The sequence below is a fragment of the Microtus oregoni genome, unplaced genomic scaffold (assembly GCF_018167655.1).
Source record: "Microtus oregoni isolate MIOR12 unplaced genomic scaffold, Mior012 000024F_ref0000369, whole genome shotgun sequence".
NCBI classification, from domain to species: Eukaryota; Metazoa; Chordata; class Mammalia; order Rodentia; family Cricetidae; genus Microtus; species Microtus oregoni.
The window spans coordinates 4,416,219-4,433,939 of record NW_024543083.1 but is presented as its reverse complement, the minus strand read 5'-3'; the positions used below and the strand labels follow the sequence as shown (position 1 = coordinate 4,433,939).

The following is a 17,721-nucleotide window of genomic DNA, read 5'->3' as shown; positions in this document are numbered from 1 at the left end:
GATGTAGCGGAGTAAACAAAACTAAGACTGGAATCCGAAGAGTGAGTTTGAAGTCAGCCTTCCTCACCTTAGCTAGGAATTCCCAGTCTAGCTCCTCAATTTTTCCCTTCCTTTTATAAAATATTATGGAGGGCGTGTATGTGAAACAGTGTCTCGTGTACCCCAAATCTGGCTTTGAACTCAATGTGTATTCAAGGCTGGTCTTAAATGTGTGTCATCTTGCCCGGCTAGTTCCTCAGTGTTTCTATGTTCAGTTTTCCCTGATGGGGAGTCAAGGATGCTTGGGCGAATGTGTGAGGAGAGAAGGAGGTCCTGAGCGGATCCGTGTAGTCGACAGATGGGACACCCACCTGATTCTGCCCTTCTAGACATGTAACTGTCTGTCTGTCCAACTGTGTGTCTGTCCCTTCTTTATTCTTCATCACTTGACTCGGGTCAAGTCCTCAGCTGTGCTGGACGCGTTGTCCCTCCTCTATCTATAGAGGTAACAGGCTCTTTCTCTCGGGCCCGTGGCGTCGGCAAGATGGGCAAGTGTCGTGGTCTCCGTACTGCCAGGAAGCTCCGCAGCCACCGACGGAACCAGAAGTGGCATGACAAACAATACAAGAAAGCCCACTTGGGCACAGCCCTGAAGGCCAATCCTTTTGGAGGTGCCTCTCATGCCAAGGGAATCGTGCTGGAAAAAGTAGGAGTTGAAGCCAAGCAGCCAAATTCTGCTATCAGGAAGTGTGTCAGGGTGCAGCTCATCAAGAATGGCAAGAAGATCACAGCTTTCGTCCCCAATGATGGTTGCTTGAACTTCATTGAGGAAAACGATGAAGTTCTGGTTGCTGGATTTGGTCGAAAGGGTCATGCTGTAGGTGATATTCCTGGAGTCCGCTTTAAGGTTGTTAAAGTAGCCAACGTGTCCCTTTTGGCCCTGTACAAAGGCAAGAAGGAAAGACCAAGATCCTAAATTTTTGAATGGACATGAAAGCCTCCAAACCGTAACAGTTATGAGCTCTCTTCACATCTCAGGTCATCGGGAGCCATGCAAACAAACAAGGGGACTGGATAAATAGACTGTAGGATATATGGAATGGGCTCGGGTGGCAGCTCAGTGGGCAAAGATGCTTATTACACAGTGTGAAGACCAGAGATTGGATTCTTGGCACCCATGTAAATGGCAGGAAGATTATGGTGTCTCACCACACTGTGTAATCCCAGTGCTTAGGAGGAGACCCTCAGGGCAAGTTAGCAAACTAGGGAAATTCATGAGCTCTGAATACAAGAGACCCCTGCCCCATTATATAAGGTGAAGAAAAACTGATGAAGACACTGATGTCAACCTCTGGCCTCCGCATGCTTACACTCAAATGCACACGTACCTGTAAACATACATTCACCCACACATATACACATGGAGAGAAAAGAAATCAAAACGTGTAGCTCGTTATGCAATCCCAGCAGTCAGGAAGCAGAGACCGGAGGACTGCTGCAAATTTGAGGCTAACCTGGTCTGTGTAGTGAGTTCTAGTTGGGACTGCATAGGGAGACCCAGCGTCAAAAGACAAAAGACTTGAGTAAACAACAAAAGAGCCATCTGAATGAATGCAGCTGTTGTTTTCCTTGCTGACCATAGCTGTGTCATAGGACTTCAGTCAGGATTTGCTCTACTTTAGTGGAAATAGGGGACATCCACTGAACGTGCCGTCCATAGAGAACCTGACATGGGTAATCTTTCTCTGTTAAATGTATTCACCAGCTAGCACTTATTTATGGCGTGCCTTGTAGACAGCAGTACTGTTCCAGTGACCAAGCACTCAATGATTCTGACCCCCCAGGGTATTGGGTCCTGAGGGACATGGCTATTAAACAAACATGCATATGCATACCCACAACCACCATCAGCCAGGCAGTGTCTGTCTATGCTAAACTGAGCTGGGCATGGGATAAAGTCTTTCCAAGCAGGAGGGGGTCTCAGCTAAGGGCAGAAGAATAAGAGTTAAGACAGTTAAGGAGATAAGAGTTGAGACAGAAGGACAGATAGAAGAACTTGGGGGCCCAACAGATCGTAGACTGAAGGAAAGCAAATTCCACGTACCTGGAGCACAGCAAGCCAGGGAGAAGAAAGGTACGAGAAAGGGACACAGCGAGACCACATAGGGCCGAGCAGCAATCGTAAGGAGTTTCAGTTCTGGCAATGAGACTTAAATAGAGAAATGAGAGCATCTGAATTTTAATAAAATTAAAAGTGTGGGAATGAATGGAGAAAAGTCAGGTTGAAGCCTTGTAAATGGGCTTGGCATGAGACAGTAAGGAGAGCAAACGGGAGAGGGGACTGGGAGTGCAGCTTAATGGTAGAATAATTGTTTAGCATGGGGAAACCGCGGATTCAGTCTATAGCACTGGAAGAAGAAAAGGAGGAGAAGGAGGGAGAGAAGGAAGAGGAGAAAGAGCAGAAGAAGAGAAGGAGGGGAGGGGTAGGAGGAGGAGAATTTAAGGCATATTTTAGAGGTAAAAAAAAACCAACAAAATTTTCTGATAGGTTGCATGTGGGAAGGGAGGGGATTAAACTCAGGTAGTCTCTAATGCTGAAGCCTGTACTTCCTAGGTGTGTCCACAAGACTAGTGAGGCCGAAGAAGGGAATCAGTTGGAACTCCCGTAGAAATGGCATTTTAATACTCAGCTGCAGTTTTTAAATAATGTTCCTCTCAGAAAGTACCGGGGCTCTCTGGAGAAAAGGCTGATGCAATCTTGCCGTTTCTGGAAATCCGGGAAACATTCCAAGATTACGTGACAAGGGACATAGTAGCCAAAATGAAAAGACTTCTGTTGGCAATAGTCTGGTCAATCTAAGTATAACTTTTGGGACAAAAACTCATTACATCTACAGAGTTCCTTGAGACCGGATGAGACTGACAGGAACAGCAGGGAGCAAACGCTGGGTGTTGATTGAAGGCCACTGGAGCGCTAGGCTCATTACTGTAAACACCGGTTCACGAAGGGAAGGAGTCAGGCATTTTCCCTGCCTTCTCCACGCGAGTGGCATTCCGGGTGATCAAATAACCAGCTACAGATGGAAAGGCCTACTTACAGAGTAGTTCCCATTAAAAGAATGCCAAAGGAAATGAAACTAGAAAATTCCCATTTCATAATCTTAATGAAGTCATGAAATTAAGCAACAGTCACGGTATAGTTCTGTTAAAGCCACCAGGGCAAAGAAGATGTGGAAATTTATAACAAATCTACCTCTCCAAAGAGTTTCAGGAGTTTCCCTGGTCTCTCCCTAACCCCAAAAAGCCTCACCCATCAAGACTTCTTTCACTCTCCTCCAAATCACTCCCAACCTGCCTCAGGTGCCCAGGCTGCCCTATCCCTTCACGGTCCCATCGCCCATCCCCCCTCAGTCCACCCCCACCTCCTGTTTACCCAGGAGATCCCTTCTATTTCCCCTTCCCAGGAAAATCTATGCATCCCTCTTTGGGTCCTTTTTGTTATCTAGTTTCTCTGGGGCTATGAATTGAATGTTGGTTATCCTGTCTCTGACTCCTAATATCCACTTATGAATGAGTACATGCTTCTCTTTCCGGGTCTGGGCTAACTCACCCAGGATGATTTGTTTTTCTAGTTCCATCTAATTGCCTGAAAATTTCATGATGTCATTGCTTTTTTGAAATAATTTATTTGTTTTTATTTTATGTGCATTGGTGTTTTGCCTGCATGTATATCTGTCTATTTGTGTGAGGGTGTCAGATTTGGGAGTTACAGACAGTAGTGAGCTTCCCTATGGGTGCTGGGAATCGAACCTGGGTATGAAGGCGTAAGTCACAAACAATGCCACACCAATTCGGGGTTATGATTATTAGGGTGGTATTTATTTAAAGGGGAAAAAACTTACAGATCACTGTCCCAGGCAACAGCCCTCTTCGCAACCAGGAAAGGAGTCTAGTCGCAGGCGGAGCAGGAAGTGAAGAGAGAGAAGAGGGAAGTGGCCGCTTTTTTAAAGGGAGAGAAACCACGCCCCAGTGGGCTGGTACCTCAGCGGTGATAGGCTGGAGGAGTGGGAGGACCTCCCGCAACACCTCCCCCTTTTGTTTAAATAAGAGAGTTCTAAACCTACTATGAAATTATATACAATAAGTACAAATATCCTATTCTAACTAGCTTAGGTCTTGTATAATAAATAACTTGGCCAAGTCATGAGAGAAAGTAACTACATTTATATAGTCTTCAACCCCATCGAAGATCTGAGAAGGGAAATAATGTTACCTGGGTAATTAGGAAGTTCAGTAAAACAACTTCCAAAACACGCAACAAATTACAGAGACAACTAGCTACCTGGGCAATCACCCAAAGTCACATTAGCAGCCTTGAAGCAACCAACTTTGGCTAAGGCCTAACATAACTGACATACCATTTTTAAGGCAAGCAACTTTTCAAAACTATCTTACCCTGTCTTGGCAGGATATGACAGTCCTGTTTTATCCATTGATGCATGCTCTGTATCTTTGTCAGTTGTTGAGGTATGGGCATTTCTTTGCCCAAACGCCAGTTCTGCCAAAAAGAAAGGCTCCAGGTGGAGTGTCTTTAGTGCTCAACATTCTCTCGGGAATAGAGTGGTGTTGCCAGGAGCAATTGTGTCTCACTACCACAAAACTCTGAGTTAGATTAAAGGCCATTTTCTACAGCTCTTTGAAGAAGTTGAAGATTATCTATCTATACTGAGTATAATCTCTATATATCTAAAGAACCTGATTAGTCTATTATAAATGACAAACTTAGATGACTATGAGTCTATATAATTCTCAATATCTATCTAACTTAAAGACTAAGACAATAAACGACTGTGAAACAAATGAGGACAATGACCTCCAAATATAAACAATGTACAAATAAACATTGCAGTAGGTAAATATATATCAATACACAATCATTATATAAGTATCTTAATCAGAGGTAGAAATGTACACTGCAATATGGTAAATATATACAATATATATATATATATCAATACAATATATGTCAATACATAAAAAAATGTTTTAAACAGAGGTAGAAACATGCATGCGTACAATAGTCAATATAATTTAACTTTGTATCAATATACAAGAATCTATACCAATGTATTTGTCTAAAAACAGTAACTCACAATTACAAATCTATTATCCCATCATCCCTCTTTTTTTTTTTTTCAAAATGATCCCTGAGCGTATAAAATTCCTCCCCCAACCCTCAATCGTATACTAATTATAATCAACCCCTAAATGATGTCCCTAAACCCAAGGGCAAGTTTTATTGGGAAAGGGGACGTCGTCCTCTAGAATTACTTCCAGCTGTCATGGGGGCGACGTTCTTTCTGGGGGATCCTGTGAAAGTGAAATGATGGTTAAATTTCAAGATCAATGTCTTTTAAAATTGCCAATAGTCTCTGAGTATTTTGTGCAGGTCTGGCCAAAATGTTGTATAAGATGTGCACCATTTCAGCTAACCAAGTTGGAACTGTCTTGTGCAGCTGGTACCAAAAGCAGGTCTTGTAGTAGCGCTATCAGTATCATGACGTCATATCAACCAGGTGGAGTTGTTGTTATGGGGCCCCATCTTCTTCCTGGAAACTTCAAATGTCACTTCAGGAAAAACTCATTGTTTATTATGAAAAACTTAAACATTAATCATATAGACATATATATTCAATGAAAGACATGATAGATATATTCAATGAAAAGTATGATAGATATGAAGAAAAGCAAAGATGTTTTCTAAACTCATATTTCTTTCTGTCCCATATCATGGCTCTTGACATGAGACAGAAACTCCAGAAACTCTGGGTTTTTCTCTTACTAACAGGCTTGGAATTGGAGAGGGACTGAGCCAGAGTCCAACTTCAAAACCAGCTTTATAAATTTAGAAATATGGTTTAATATTACTTACACAATCCATTCAGTTGTCTTGATATTTCCTATTGGGCAGGTATTTTTCCATCTGTCAGTATCCAAACATCCAGGGTCCCTTGAATTTCTCAAAGATGAGTGTTTTCCTGTGGAGATAAGAACAGAACCCTGCCCCCATTCTATGTTTTTCTTACCACCTGTATGAATATCATCATTGTGGATGAGTTGTCATTTCTCCTTTCCAAGAGGTTTCTCCTCTTCAAATTGAAACTTTATTAATTTTGATGGTATCCACAATTTTTCTTCTCCTGTGGAAACAAGAGCAAAACCCCTTCCCCAACGTAGCACATCTCCTGGCTTCCACTGAGAGGTCAGCACATCTTTGAAATAAATCGGTTGATTTAGTTCAGCAGACTTTTCCATTATCCAATGTCTTTCTGCTGCTGTCGTTCCTTTCTCATTAGCGTTAAGAAAATTCAAGGTTAATAAAGCATTATGTAATCTATTTCTGGGGGTATTTTCAGTCCCTTTCTGTTTGTTCAGCATATCCTTTATAGTACGATTTGATCTTTCTATAACTGCCTGACCTGTAGGATTATTTGGTATACCTGTAATGTGTTTTATATTATAATAATCAAAAAAGCGTTTCATTTTCTTAGATACATATGTTGGACCATTATCTGTCTTTATTTGCGCAGGTATACCCATGATGGCCATAACTTCCAATAAATGTGTGATTACTGAATCAGCCTTTTCTGAGCTCAGGGCAGTAGCCCATTGAAAACCTGAATACGTGTCTATGGTGTGGTGTACATATTAGTGTATTAGTGAAAACAAAGTAGTAAAATTTGCGTTAGAAACAAAAACTGCAATATTACCTATTATCCAGCAGGTGGCGCTGTTGCAGAGTCGCGGTGAAAACATGGTCCTGTTTCAGTGCCTTAGTAGATGTTAAAAACTGGAAAATGCAAGTTTTTCAACAAAATAAATCTAATTAAATCAATTCCTGAGACGGAACAAGTCACCCTGAGGGGTTGCAGCTTTCAGCAACCACGTGCTCTGGTTTGTGCCATTTAAGAGCTGTACTTGCAAGGGAGATTTAAAAATGACTCAGAAAAGAGCAAACCAGGCGGCCAGAGACTGCGCGGGCCTGTGGAGTTTAAATCCACGTGGGGAGTCCAAGGTCTCTGGCGGCTGAGGAAGGAGGGGCTCCCGCCAAGCCGAACTAGAGCCCACCAAGCCCGCGGCCGCCAAGCTGAACTTGCACCCACCAAGCCCGCAGCCGCCAAGCCGAACTTGGGGCTGCCAAGCCGAACTCGCGGCTGCGAGTGGGGAAAGGAGAGGTTCTAAAAACAAACGTTGGGCACCAAAATGAAGGCGTAAGTCACAAACAATGCCACACCAATTCGGGGTTATGATTATTAGGGTGGTATTTATTTAAAGGGGAAAAAACTTACAGATCACTGTCCCAGGCAACAGCCCTCTTCGCAACCAGGAAAGGAGTCTAGTCGCAGGCGGAGCAGGAAGTGAAGAGAGAGAGAAGAGGGAAGTGGCCGCTTTTTTAAAGGGAGAGAAACCACGCCCCAGTGGGCTGGTACCTCAGCGGTGATAGGCTGGAGGAGTGGGAGGACCTCCCGCAACACCGGTCCTCTGGAAAAGCAGTCAATGCTCTTAACCGCTGAGTCATCTCTCCAGCCCCTGTCGTTGTCGTTGTTTTTAACAGCAGAGTAATACTCCATTGTGTAAATGTACTACATTTTCTTTATTCATTCTTCAGTTGAGGGGCATCTAAGTTGTTTCCAGGTTCTGGATATTACAAATAGTGCTGCTCTGAACATAGTGGAGCAAGTGTCCTTGTGATATGATTAAGCATCCTTTGAATATATGCCCAAGATTGGTATAGCTGGGTCTGTGTAGATTGATACCCATTTTCCTGAGAAACTCTCATACCAATTTCCAAAGTGACTGTACAAGTTTGCATTCCCACCAGCAATGGAAGAGTGTTCCTCTTACTCCACATCCTCTCCAACGTAAGTTGTCATCAGTGTTTTTGCTCTTAGCCATTCTGACAGGTGTAAGATGGTATCTTAGAGTCATTCTGATTTGCATTTCCCTGATGACTAAGGAAGCTGAACAATTCTTTTTTTTTAATTGATATTTATTGAGCTTTACATTTTTCTCTGTTCCTCTCCCTGCCTCTCCCCTCCCCTCCCCTCTTCAATCCTCCCCCAAGGTCCCCATGCTCCCAATTTACTCAGGAGATCTTGTCTTTTTATACTTTCACTGAACAATTCTTTATGTGTATTTAGACCATTTAAGATTCTTCTGTTGAGAATTCTCTGTTTAGACCTATATCCATTTTTTAAATTGGATTATTGGTATTTTGATGACCCCAGTTAAGACTCCTAGCAATAGAGGAGCGGGGGCCTGAACTGGCCATCTACCATAATCAGATTGGTGACTACCCTAATTGTCATCAGAGAGCCTTTATCCAGTAACTTATGGAAGCAGATACAGTGATCCACAGCCAAGCATGGGGGGCAAACTGCAGGAGTCCTCCTGAAGAAAGGGAGGAGGGATTAAACGAGCCAGGAGGACAAGGTCATGATGAGGGAACCCACAGAGACAGCTAACCTGAGCTGGTGGGAGCTCATGGACTCTGGATAGACCAACAGTTAGGGCGCCTGAATGGGACCAACCTAGGCCCTCTGCATGTGAGTGACAGTTGCGTAGCTTGAACTGTTTGTAAGACTCCTAGCAGTGAGACCAGAACCTGTCTCTGGTGCTTAGCTGGCTTTTACCTCTCCCAGTCTTGATGCAGGAGGAGGAACTTGGTTCTAGCGAAACCTGATGTGTCACGTTTTGTTCAAACCCATGGGAGGCCTGTTCCTTTCTGAATGGAAACAGAGAAGTGGATGGGGAGTGGGAGAGATGGAGTTCGGGGTGAATGGGGTGAAGAAGGAATGGGAGGAAAGGAAGGAGGAGAAACTGGTCAGTATGTAAAATAAATTTTAAAAATGTTAATTAAATAATATGATTTTAAAAAGCTACACCTCAAGCCAGAAAAGTGGGATTTAGAGGAATAAATTAAATCCTACCAAGTGAAAGAAATTGAAAGAAGAGCATAGCTCAGAGAGCATCTGCCTAACATGTATAAGGCCTGAGTTTGATCCCCCAGAAACTTACAAAAATACTAAGAACAAGCAATATGCTAAATGCAGTTGTCGGAGACTTTCTAGGACAAATGGCCCTGTTTATTTACCTTGTATGTACTAACCATTAGCTGTGCCACTAAGTCATACCTGTCAAAACAACATGAAAAAAAATTCGCTACTTGGTCTGTTACAATCAACTACATTAGAAGCTAGGGTATAAACTGGGTGGTAGTGGCACATGTCTTTAATCCCAGCACTCGGAAGACAGAGGCAGGAAGATCTCTGTGAGTTTGAGGACAGCCTGGTCTACAAAGCAAGTGCTAGTATAGCCAAGGCTAGTACACAAAGAAACCCTTCCTTGAAAAACCAACAAAGAAAAAGAAAAAAGAGGGAGGAGGAGGAAGAGGAGTAGAAGGAGGAGAAGGAGAAAAGAAGGAAGAGAAGGAGGAGAAGGAGGAAGAGGAGGAGTAGGAAGAGAAGAAGAAAGAGGAGAAGAAAAAGAAGATTTTATTTGGGCTATAAGCCCTCTCATTCATCTTCCTCGGTGGTAAATCACTTACCTCACATGGTGATAAAGCTTGAATAAAGAAGCAAGCAAAATAACTCATTGTAAATTCTGAAATATTGGAGAGACATAACCAAATGCCAACTTTCTCTAATTACAGAGAACTCACGTGATAGGGAATGACAGGTAGGGAAACTGGGCATGTACAATTGTACCACGGGAAAGTCTGTTGTTCTGTTTTTAAACATTTTGTATCACAGAGAGATAATATAGTTGCTAGAAGAACCAGTGAGAACGTGCTCTCCATGAAACTGAGCATTCGGGCACAGTAAAGAGAATGGCTGAAAAACAGGAGGCCAAGGGAAGACAATTAGAGGGGTCTACAGGAAGCAGACAGCAGGAGCTGACCTCGTGGGAGAACGAGCTTTGGGATAGATTGTGTCCTACCCTAAAAAAAATTGACTGCAGCAAACACAAAATGGAAGCATGGAGCAAAAAGGGAAGCTGAACAGTCCTGGAGCCTTGAGGGTGAAAGGGACTGTGGGAGATGAGTTTCTATCATAGGAAGAAAGCCGGGTTAGTCCAGTTTCCAATATGGGTTCCCCGTAGCTCTTCTGATGGATAGTTCATGTTCACGGCACTCTTTAGTTTATAGGTATAGTCTCACTTGTTCAAAGATTTTTGTTTCACTATGATTCTGACATGCTTCAACTGACTTTCCAAATACAAATTTCCGTGCATTTGTGAAAAAGGGCTTTTGAGTACCACAGGTCTAGAGTCTTAGGCAAGGACCTAGGGTGCTGGACACAGTCACCAAATAACAGCCAGGGGTAGTGACTCTTGGTTTTGTTGTCTTACACCCATGGAGATTAGAGCTGTAGACTGCTGTGGGTGTATGCAAAGTGAAAATTTATTAGGGAGAATTCCAGAAAGGAAAAAAATGAGACTTTGAGGAAAAGTGAGAAATTATTGGAAAGTGAAATAAGCTCCCAACAGAGGGCTGGGTTTCCAAAAACAAAAAAGCCATTTCTTGTCTTGAATTTTTGTAGTCATAGCAGAAACTGAGGTAATTGCTATAGGGATTGATCAGCTCTAGTTATCATGAGTGAAGCCAATGGTGGACCCATACACTAGGCACGTTGTCCTGGCCTGGGGAGATAATCACACGCTGTTTATGCACTGCCCACCAAGTTAGGGGTGGTGGAATCCTCCTCCTGTCCAGCTTTGACTCCGATTTTGTGAGCTATTGACCTTGGCTCTCTGCTCATCACTTGACTGGTATTTCTGCCTAATGTTGGGAGTGAGTCAGCGCTATTGGTTATTTTAAGCTCTCTTTGTTCCTTATGGTGACTCCAGTTATTCTGAGTTAACTCTGTCTACAAGGTGGTCTGAAGCTTATTGAAACATGTGGAGGCATTTTTAGAAGCTATCGCTACTTAGTCTGTTACAATCAACTACATTAGAAGCTAGGGTATAAACTGGATGGTAGTGGCACATGTCTTTAATCCCAGCACTCGGTAGACAGAGGCAGGAAGATCTCTGTGAGTTTGAGGGTAGCCTGCTCTACAGAGCAAGTGCTAGTATAGCCAAGGCTAGTACACAAAGAAACCCTGCCTTGAAAAACCAAAAAAGAAAAAGAAGAAGGAGGAGGAAGAGGAGGAGAAGGAGGAGAAAAGAAGAAGGAAGAGAAGGAGGAGAAGGAGGAAGAGGATGAGGAGGAAAAAAGAAGAAGGAAGAGGAGGAGGAGAAGGAGGAAGAGAAGAAGGAAGAGAAGGAGAAGGAGGAGGAGGAGAAAAAACATATTTCATTTGGGCTATAGGCCTTCTCATTCATCTTCCTCGGTACTCAAGACCCTGCCACTTCAGCCCTTAATTTTCTTTTAAATCCAGTCTTTGTCCTGTGACATAAGTGAACAACCTTACTCTTTCAGTGTACCGTGGAGAGTGACAGTGGACCACGTGAATCAAAGTAGTGGCCCAACCTGCAGTTTTCACTATGGCCCCTACCCCCCTACTAAATACAGGGCATATCTCCTATCTCACTAGTATGTTCTTCAAACTAACTAGTGAGTCCTTGAGCCCAAAGCTGTCTTTACAATGAATGTTAAAGTGCTTATGGTCCCATATGAAAAACGCTATAGTGGTTGTCTTGTTCTCTTACCAGGCCAGGTTCGTCTCACCAGCGACACAGTACAGCAGTCACTGAAACAAAATGTACTCATGGGCAGCCCAAAACAAGTAGACAGGAACCCCAAATCCCAAGCACTCCTCCCTGGTGATAATATCTAGGGGTACTTACAAGACGGAGACAGGGTGGTCTGGAAAGTGTGGGAACAGGCTATGGTGTTACGCTCATCATGGGATGCATGCCAAAAACTTGGCACGGGCACTCTCAGGTTGGCACTTCGGCACAAGTGAAGGGTCCGTGTTTTCAGCCTATGCGGACTACCTCTGATTTCCTGGGGGAAATTGCCACCATGACCCCAGTGTCAGGTGATATTCCCAGCAAGCTAACGGAGCATGCTGTTGCACCACCTCTAAAACTGGGGATAATAACAAATGGCTCAAAGCAAATGTGGCTGGAAGACTTTTTTTTTTTTTTTTTGGTTTTTCGAGACAGGGTTTCTCTGTGGTTTTGGAGCCTGTCCTGGAACTAGCTCTTGCAGACCAGGCTGGTCTCGAACTCACAGAGATCCGCCTGCCTCTGCCTCCCGAGTGCTGGGATTAAAGGCGTGCGCCACCACCGCCCGGCATGGCTGGAAGACATATTCAGCGATAATTGCTTAGAGTATTTCAAAACCTGCTATGAACCATGTTTGGGCCACAGAGACCTTGACAGCCACCTGAGGAATAGCGTCATGTTTCAATCCCTTATAGTTGCTATTCTCAGGAAAACAAAGAACTTATTGCTCCTTTAGACTTTCTCTCATTTTGCTTTTCCTTATGAAGTTAATTTTAACCAAAAACTGCTTTAGTGTTTGGTATGGATTTTTATTTTTTATTTTTAGAGCCAGGTTTGGTGAGAGAGTGCAGTCGAGGTTGGGCTTGAACTGCTGATCCTCTTTCGTCAACATCTCAAAGGCTGAGAGGACAAGTTCGTTCCACCGCGGCCCCAAACTGTTCGGGATATAGTCCCTAGAAAGCTGAGAAGTCTTCCTGGATCCTTAGGTAAGGGCTTCCTGCAAGTGACAGTAATCTTCTGTTTCCCGTCACAGGAATATCTGAAATGTAATCCCTTTATACATGAATGCATTTGATACCTATTTTAGATAAGTACATGAATGTATCTACGTCCATAGTGCGTGAGTGACTTGTAAACGCTGAGGTCATCTAGTGCCTGCCTGGCTTGTGTCCATCGCCTTCTCAGTCTGCCTTCCCTCACGTCAACACTGTCTACTCTGCCCCTCAGAGTAGGCATCCTCTACCTGTGCTTGTAAATCTAGGCTTCACCTTTGACCTTCGCATGAGCTTACACAAACCTAGCACTGATATTCTTTTTTTTTAAAAAAAAAAAGCACTATTATATACACGCAGCCCCACATTACCTTGTACATTGCCCAAGCATCATTTAGCAAGGTTACTTGGTTTAGCTTTGCATCCCTAAAAAAACAAACAAAAAACAAAATCAAAACACACGGCTGGAGAATCCTCAGGCTAGTGTGGTGTGACACTAAAATGCCTGCTCTTTGTCCTCGTGTTTTTGCTGTATGAACCAAAAGCTACTTATTTATCCTTGCGGTCCAGAGCCCATATCTTTACATATAATTATTTGCATTTGATAGTTGCGTTGATTCTTTTCCCACCTTTACATGGATTTCAGTGTATGAAAACATCTCGCTGGCCCTTAGCACTTTTTAACTGAAATTTTATGTACAAACCATAATGTTCCATTTTAGGGCAATCATACCACTAACCACATTCAGGACATTTTTAGCATCCTAAAAGCAAACCCCGTAAATGTTCTCATTTATCCTCCATTTCCCCCTCCTATCTCTTAGGAACCACTGGTCTTTGCTGTGACATTATTGATACAGGTACTCTGGAGATTTCACATCAGTAAAGTTATAAACATGTGCCTTTATCACTGGCTTATTTTGCTTTGCATAATGTCTTGAAAGTTCATCCATTTTGTAGTATGCGTCAGAATCTCACAGCTGAGGGCACAGTTCAGGGATGCAGCATGTGTCTGGCATGGGTAAGGGCGCAGGTTCAATTCCCAGCACTAAACATGATCACCAAACAAAACAGAACAAACCAAAAACTTTCATTAATTATGGCTAAGCAAAATCCTACTGTGTGTACTGTAAGCAGAGACTGTGCTTCCTCTTCCCAGCTGCCCAGACCCGAATAGTCACACAGAAATTATATTAATTATAACACTGTTTAACTGATGGCTCAGACATATTTCTAGCTAGCTCTTACATCTTATATTAACCCATTTCTATTAGTCTATATATAGCCATGTGGCCATGTCATTACCTCATTTTCTACATGTCTTGTTTCTTCGGTGGCTAGTTGGCATCCCCTTGACACCGCCTACTCTCTCTCTCTCTCTCTCTCTCTCTCTCTCTCTCTCTCTCCATATCTCAGTTTGGATTTCCCACCTGGCTTTACTCTGTTAAGCCATTGGCCAAAACAGTTTTGTTCATCAACCAATAAAAGCAAAACATACACAGAAGGACCTCCCACATCAATGTATCTATCACCCTTTATTTTCTTGCTAGATTTTTTTCATCATAGTGAAGTGGCGCTGCTAGTCAACTTCTGCAGAAGAAGAAAGGTTTGTTTCATTGTTATGCCGATTCTAGTACATAATCTATTGGCCAGGTTGCGTTGGACCTGTGGCGAATCATCCAGGGAGTTCATGGCAGAGCACAATCACTCCCCTCAAAGGCTTGTTTGGATGTGAACTATTATCCCAAAGTTTCACATGACAAAAACTTGGTCTCTAAATTGAGGCACTACTTAAAGGTGGTAGAACCTTTCGAAGGAAGGCCTGGCAGGAAGCTTTTGGATCATCAGAGGCCTGGCTTCAAAGGAAACATTGGAGATATGGTCCTAGTCATTCTTCCTGCCTCCCACTTGAGTGTGTGTGTGTGTGCCTGCCTGTCTTTCCAGATGCTACAGGAGGAGCAGTCTTTTTCATTTTCTCCTACCATGATCTACTGTGTTACCACATACTCAAAGGCATAGAACATCTGGGACTATAAGCCAAATAATCTTTCCTTCCTTATAAGAATAGTCTCACTCCAGGCAGTGGTGGCGCACGCCTTTAATCCCAGCACTTGGGAGGCAGAGGCGAGTGGATCTCTGTGAGTTCGAGGCCAGCCTGGTCTACAAGAGCTAGTTGCAGGACAGCTAGGAGTGTTACATAGAGAAACCCTGTCTTGAACCCCCCCCCCCAAAAAAAAACATCTCACCAGGCAGTGGTGGCATATGCCTTTCTTTAATCCCAGAACTCAGGAGGCAGACGCAGGTGGACCTCTGAGTTCAAGGCCAGCCTAGTCGGGAGAGTTCCTTGCTGTTATGTAGAGAAACCCTGTCTTGGGAATGGGGGAGAACACTCTCAAGTATTAACACAGCAATGCATGCCTGACTGGCAAAACCTCCAGGATCACTCAGGGAAACAAGCCTTTGATATGGGCCTTAGGTGATGTCTGCCCTATGAGCTATAGCGTTTATCCATTTTTTTTTTCTGTTGAACTGATTTCACTGCTTAAGAAGATTGTAGCTGTGAACATTCATGTTCAAATTTTTGTATCAGTACAAGAATTTAGTTGTCTTGGTTATATATCTAGGAAGAGAATTGCTGAATCCTGTTCAACTCCGTTAAGTCTGTTTAATTCTCAAAAAAGCTGTCAGACTGTTCCACAACATTTTCACCACTTCATTCACCACCGTGCGGGCATTTCATATTCTTTCCCAGATTCCCCAAGTCCTTGCCAAAGTTTTCAGTTTTGTTCTTTTTAGCCATTCTAGTGAAGGTGACTTTGTAATTCCCTCCCTCCCTCCCTCCCTCCTTCCTTCCTTCCTTCCTTCCTTTCGAGTCAGGCCTTCACGTAGCTTCATGGGGTGCTGGGGATTATAGTTCATTGTCTTGTGCATGCTAGGCACACATGCCCCCCAAATAAACTGCATTATTATTTAGCCAAGGCTGGCCTGGATCTTCCCGTCTTAGCCTCCCAAATACTGGTATTATAGTTTTGTGCTGCTATGCCTGATAATAACTATGTAAGCATTTACATGATTCCAAAGTCAAAACCATGTGTGTGTGAGAGAGAGGGGGAAGTGTCTAGCTTTCATTCCTCTTACTGCTTTCTTATAGAACTAAAGTCATAAACCCAGGGATGGGACTACCTACAATGCTGGGCTCTCCCCCATTAGTCATTAATAGAGAAAATGCCTTACAACTGTATCTCATGAAGGCAATTTCTCAGCTGAGGCTCCTTCTTCTCCAGTGACTCTAGCTTGTGTCAAGTTGTTACAAAATAAGCCAGTACACCCTACGTGTAATTATTTTTATGAGTTTGTTGTTTAGGTTCCATTTCTACAAAAAAAATGCGTACATTTTTGCTATCTATTTTCCCATCTTTTTTACAAGACAAAACTTACACTGCGTCCCCTCTACTCTTTTCACTCATTATATATCCCGGAGTTTCACAACATTACACAAAGATTGCTCTCTTTTTCTCAGCGCAGCTGTACCGAGCAGCATTGTGTGGATGCAGATCCATGCAGCTTCAATGTGTGCATGGACCGTGATCAATTCAGTCTGTCCTCTGTGTGTTGGACATGGAGGTTCGGGATACATTTGTTGCCCGGCTACATTGTGCCAGGCACTAGGAGTAAAGGCAAGGCCAACTCTGGCTTCAGGAAGCTCAGCGAGAGATCTCTATAATAAAGAGCCTTCCTTAAGTCCAAGAGGACGCCTGGATCCACTGAAAACAAGGGGCACATGTTACCAAGAAGAAACGTCCCACACAGAAGGAACACAATAACCTCTTATTGACCAGCGCCGTGCTGCACTTGGGCTTTTGTGTAGGAAGGTTCTTATGGATGTGCTTAACAGTGATTGATCAGGAGTGCCACCAATTGGTCAATGTAGGAAAAGCCAAACGAAAGAGACCTTGAGTTAGGATTCTAATGACCAAATTTTCTCGGAAAGAAGAAACACAAGTTACTGCTAGTGCTGTGGCCTAACCACAGGAGTGACATCTGTATGGCCTTTATGCCTATCAGATGCTGTTCTAAGCATTTACATGCATTAAACTTAAAAATAAATTCTCCCAACAGTCCTAAGAAGTGGGAACTCATTATCTAAAAAAAAAAAATGTCCCCAATGCAGAAACTAAGACACAGAGATCTGAGCTATTGCACTTATGCAAAATGTCACACAGGAAAAGGGGGGCAGTTAGGCATCACAGGGTAGTTGCAGATAATGCACCATGAAGTGCGTGTTGTGGAGCTCAAGGGATTGTTGACGGGAGAAATGGCTCAGCCCTGGGCTCACAACCAAAATATGGCTCGGCAGTTAAAGGCATGCCATGACTAACAACCTTCACAAACTCAAGTTCAGCGAACCAGACTTCCTGACTTCCACAGGGTCCAGGAACGCACGAGATACATGGTTAAACGTATGAACTATATATTTACAAAAATAGAGTAATTACTTGTAACAATAACCTCTATTAAGAGAAGTGTATGGTCTTAGGAGCATATGAACATCCTTCTACAGACCAGATGCACAGGCGATACACGGATATGCTTGTGGACTAAACAAACACACACATTACAATATTCCTCAAAAGAAGTATACTCATAATAATGTATGTTTGAAGGTATCCAGAATTAGTGACTCAGCTTAAAATTCAAACCAAAACTAAGGATCCTCTTAAGTTCACGTCAGACGGGTAATGTGCCAACGTCGTAACAAGGTTTAATGGGCGGCACATATCACGCACTAGCGTGAAACCCCAATCATCACGCTTATGAACCATGAAAGGATCGGGTTTCCTGCGTGCGAGAGGAACAGTCAAGTCAGTCCTACAGGTTTTACAGAGAGGGCGACTGCCATAGTGCGGCCATATTTAGCTTCTGCACACAAAATCTCGTACAATTAAAATCTACTAGGGAGATTTTTGTGAGCAGGCTTTTGTCCTTGCTCTAGAAAAATAAAATTAGCAGCAAAATT

The 17,721-nt window shown here is 43.2% G+C and overlaps 1 protein-coding gene and 1 non-coding gene across 2 annotated transcripts; one reads left to right on the top strand and one right to left on the bottom strand.

Annotated features, from left to right (window-relative positions):
- Positions 1 to 498: 498 nt before the first annotated feature.
- Positions 499 to 955, top strand: LOC121462398 (40S ribosomal protein S23-like). Its single transcript, XM_041673960.1, has one exon. The coding sequence runs from the start codon at positions 524 to 526 to the stop codon at positions 953 to 955; it is 432 nt and encodes a 143-aa protein (XP_041529894.1). The 5' UTR covers positions 499 to 523.
- A 16,475-nt stretch (positions 956 to 17,430) lies between these two features.
- On the bottom strand, positions 17,431 to 17,535 carry LOC121462463. The gene has a single exon (XR_005976323.1). It is a non-coding gene; the product is annotated as a small nucleolar RNA U13 (small nucleolar RNA).
- Positions 17,536 to 17,721: the final 186 nt, after the last annotated feature.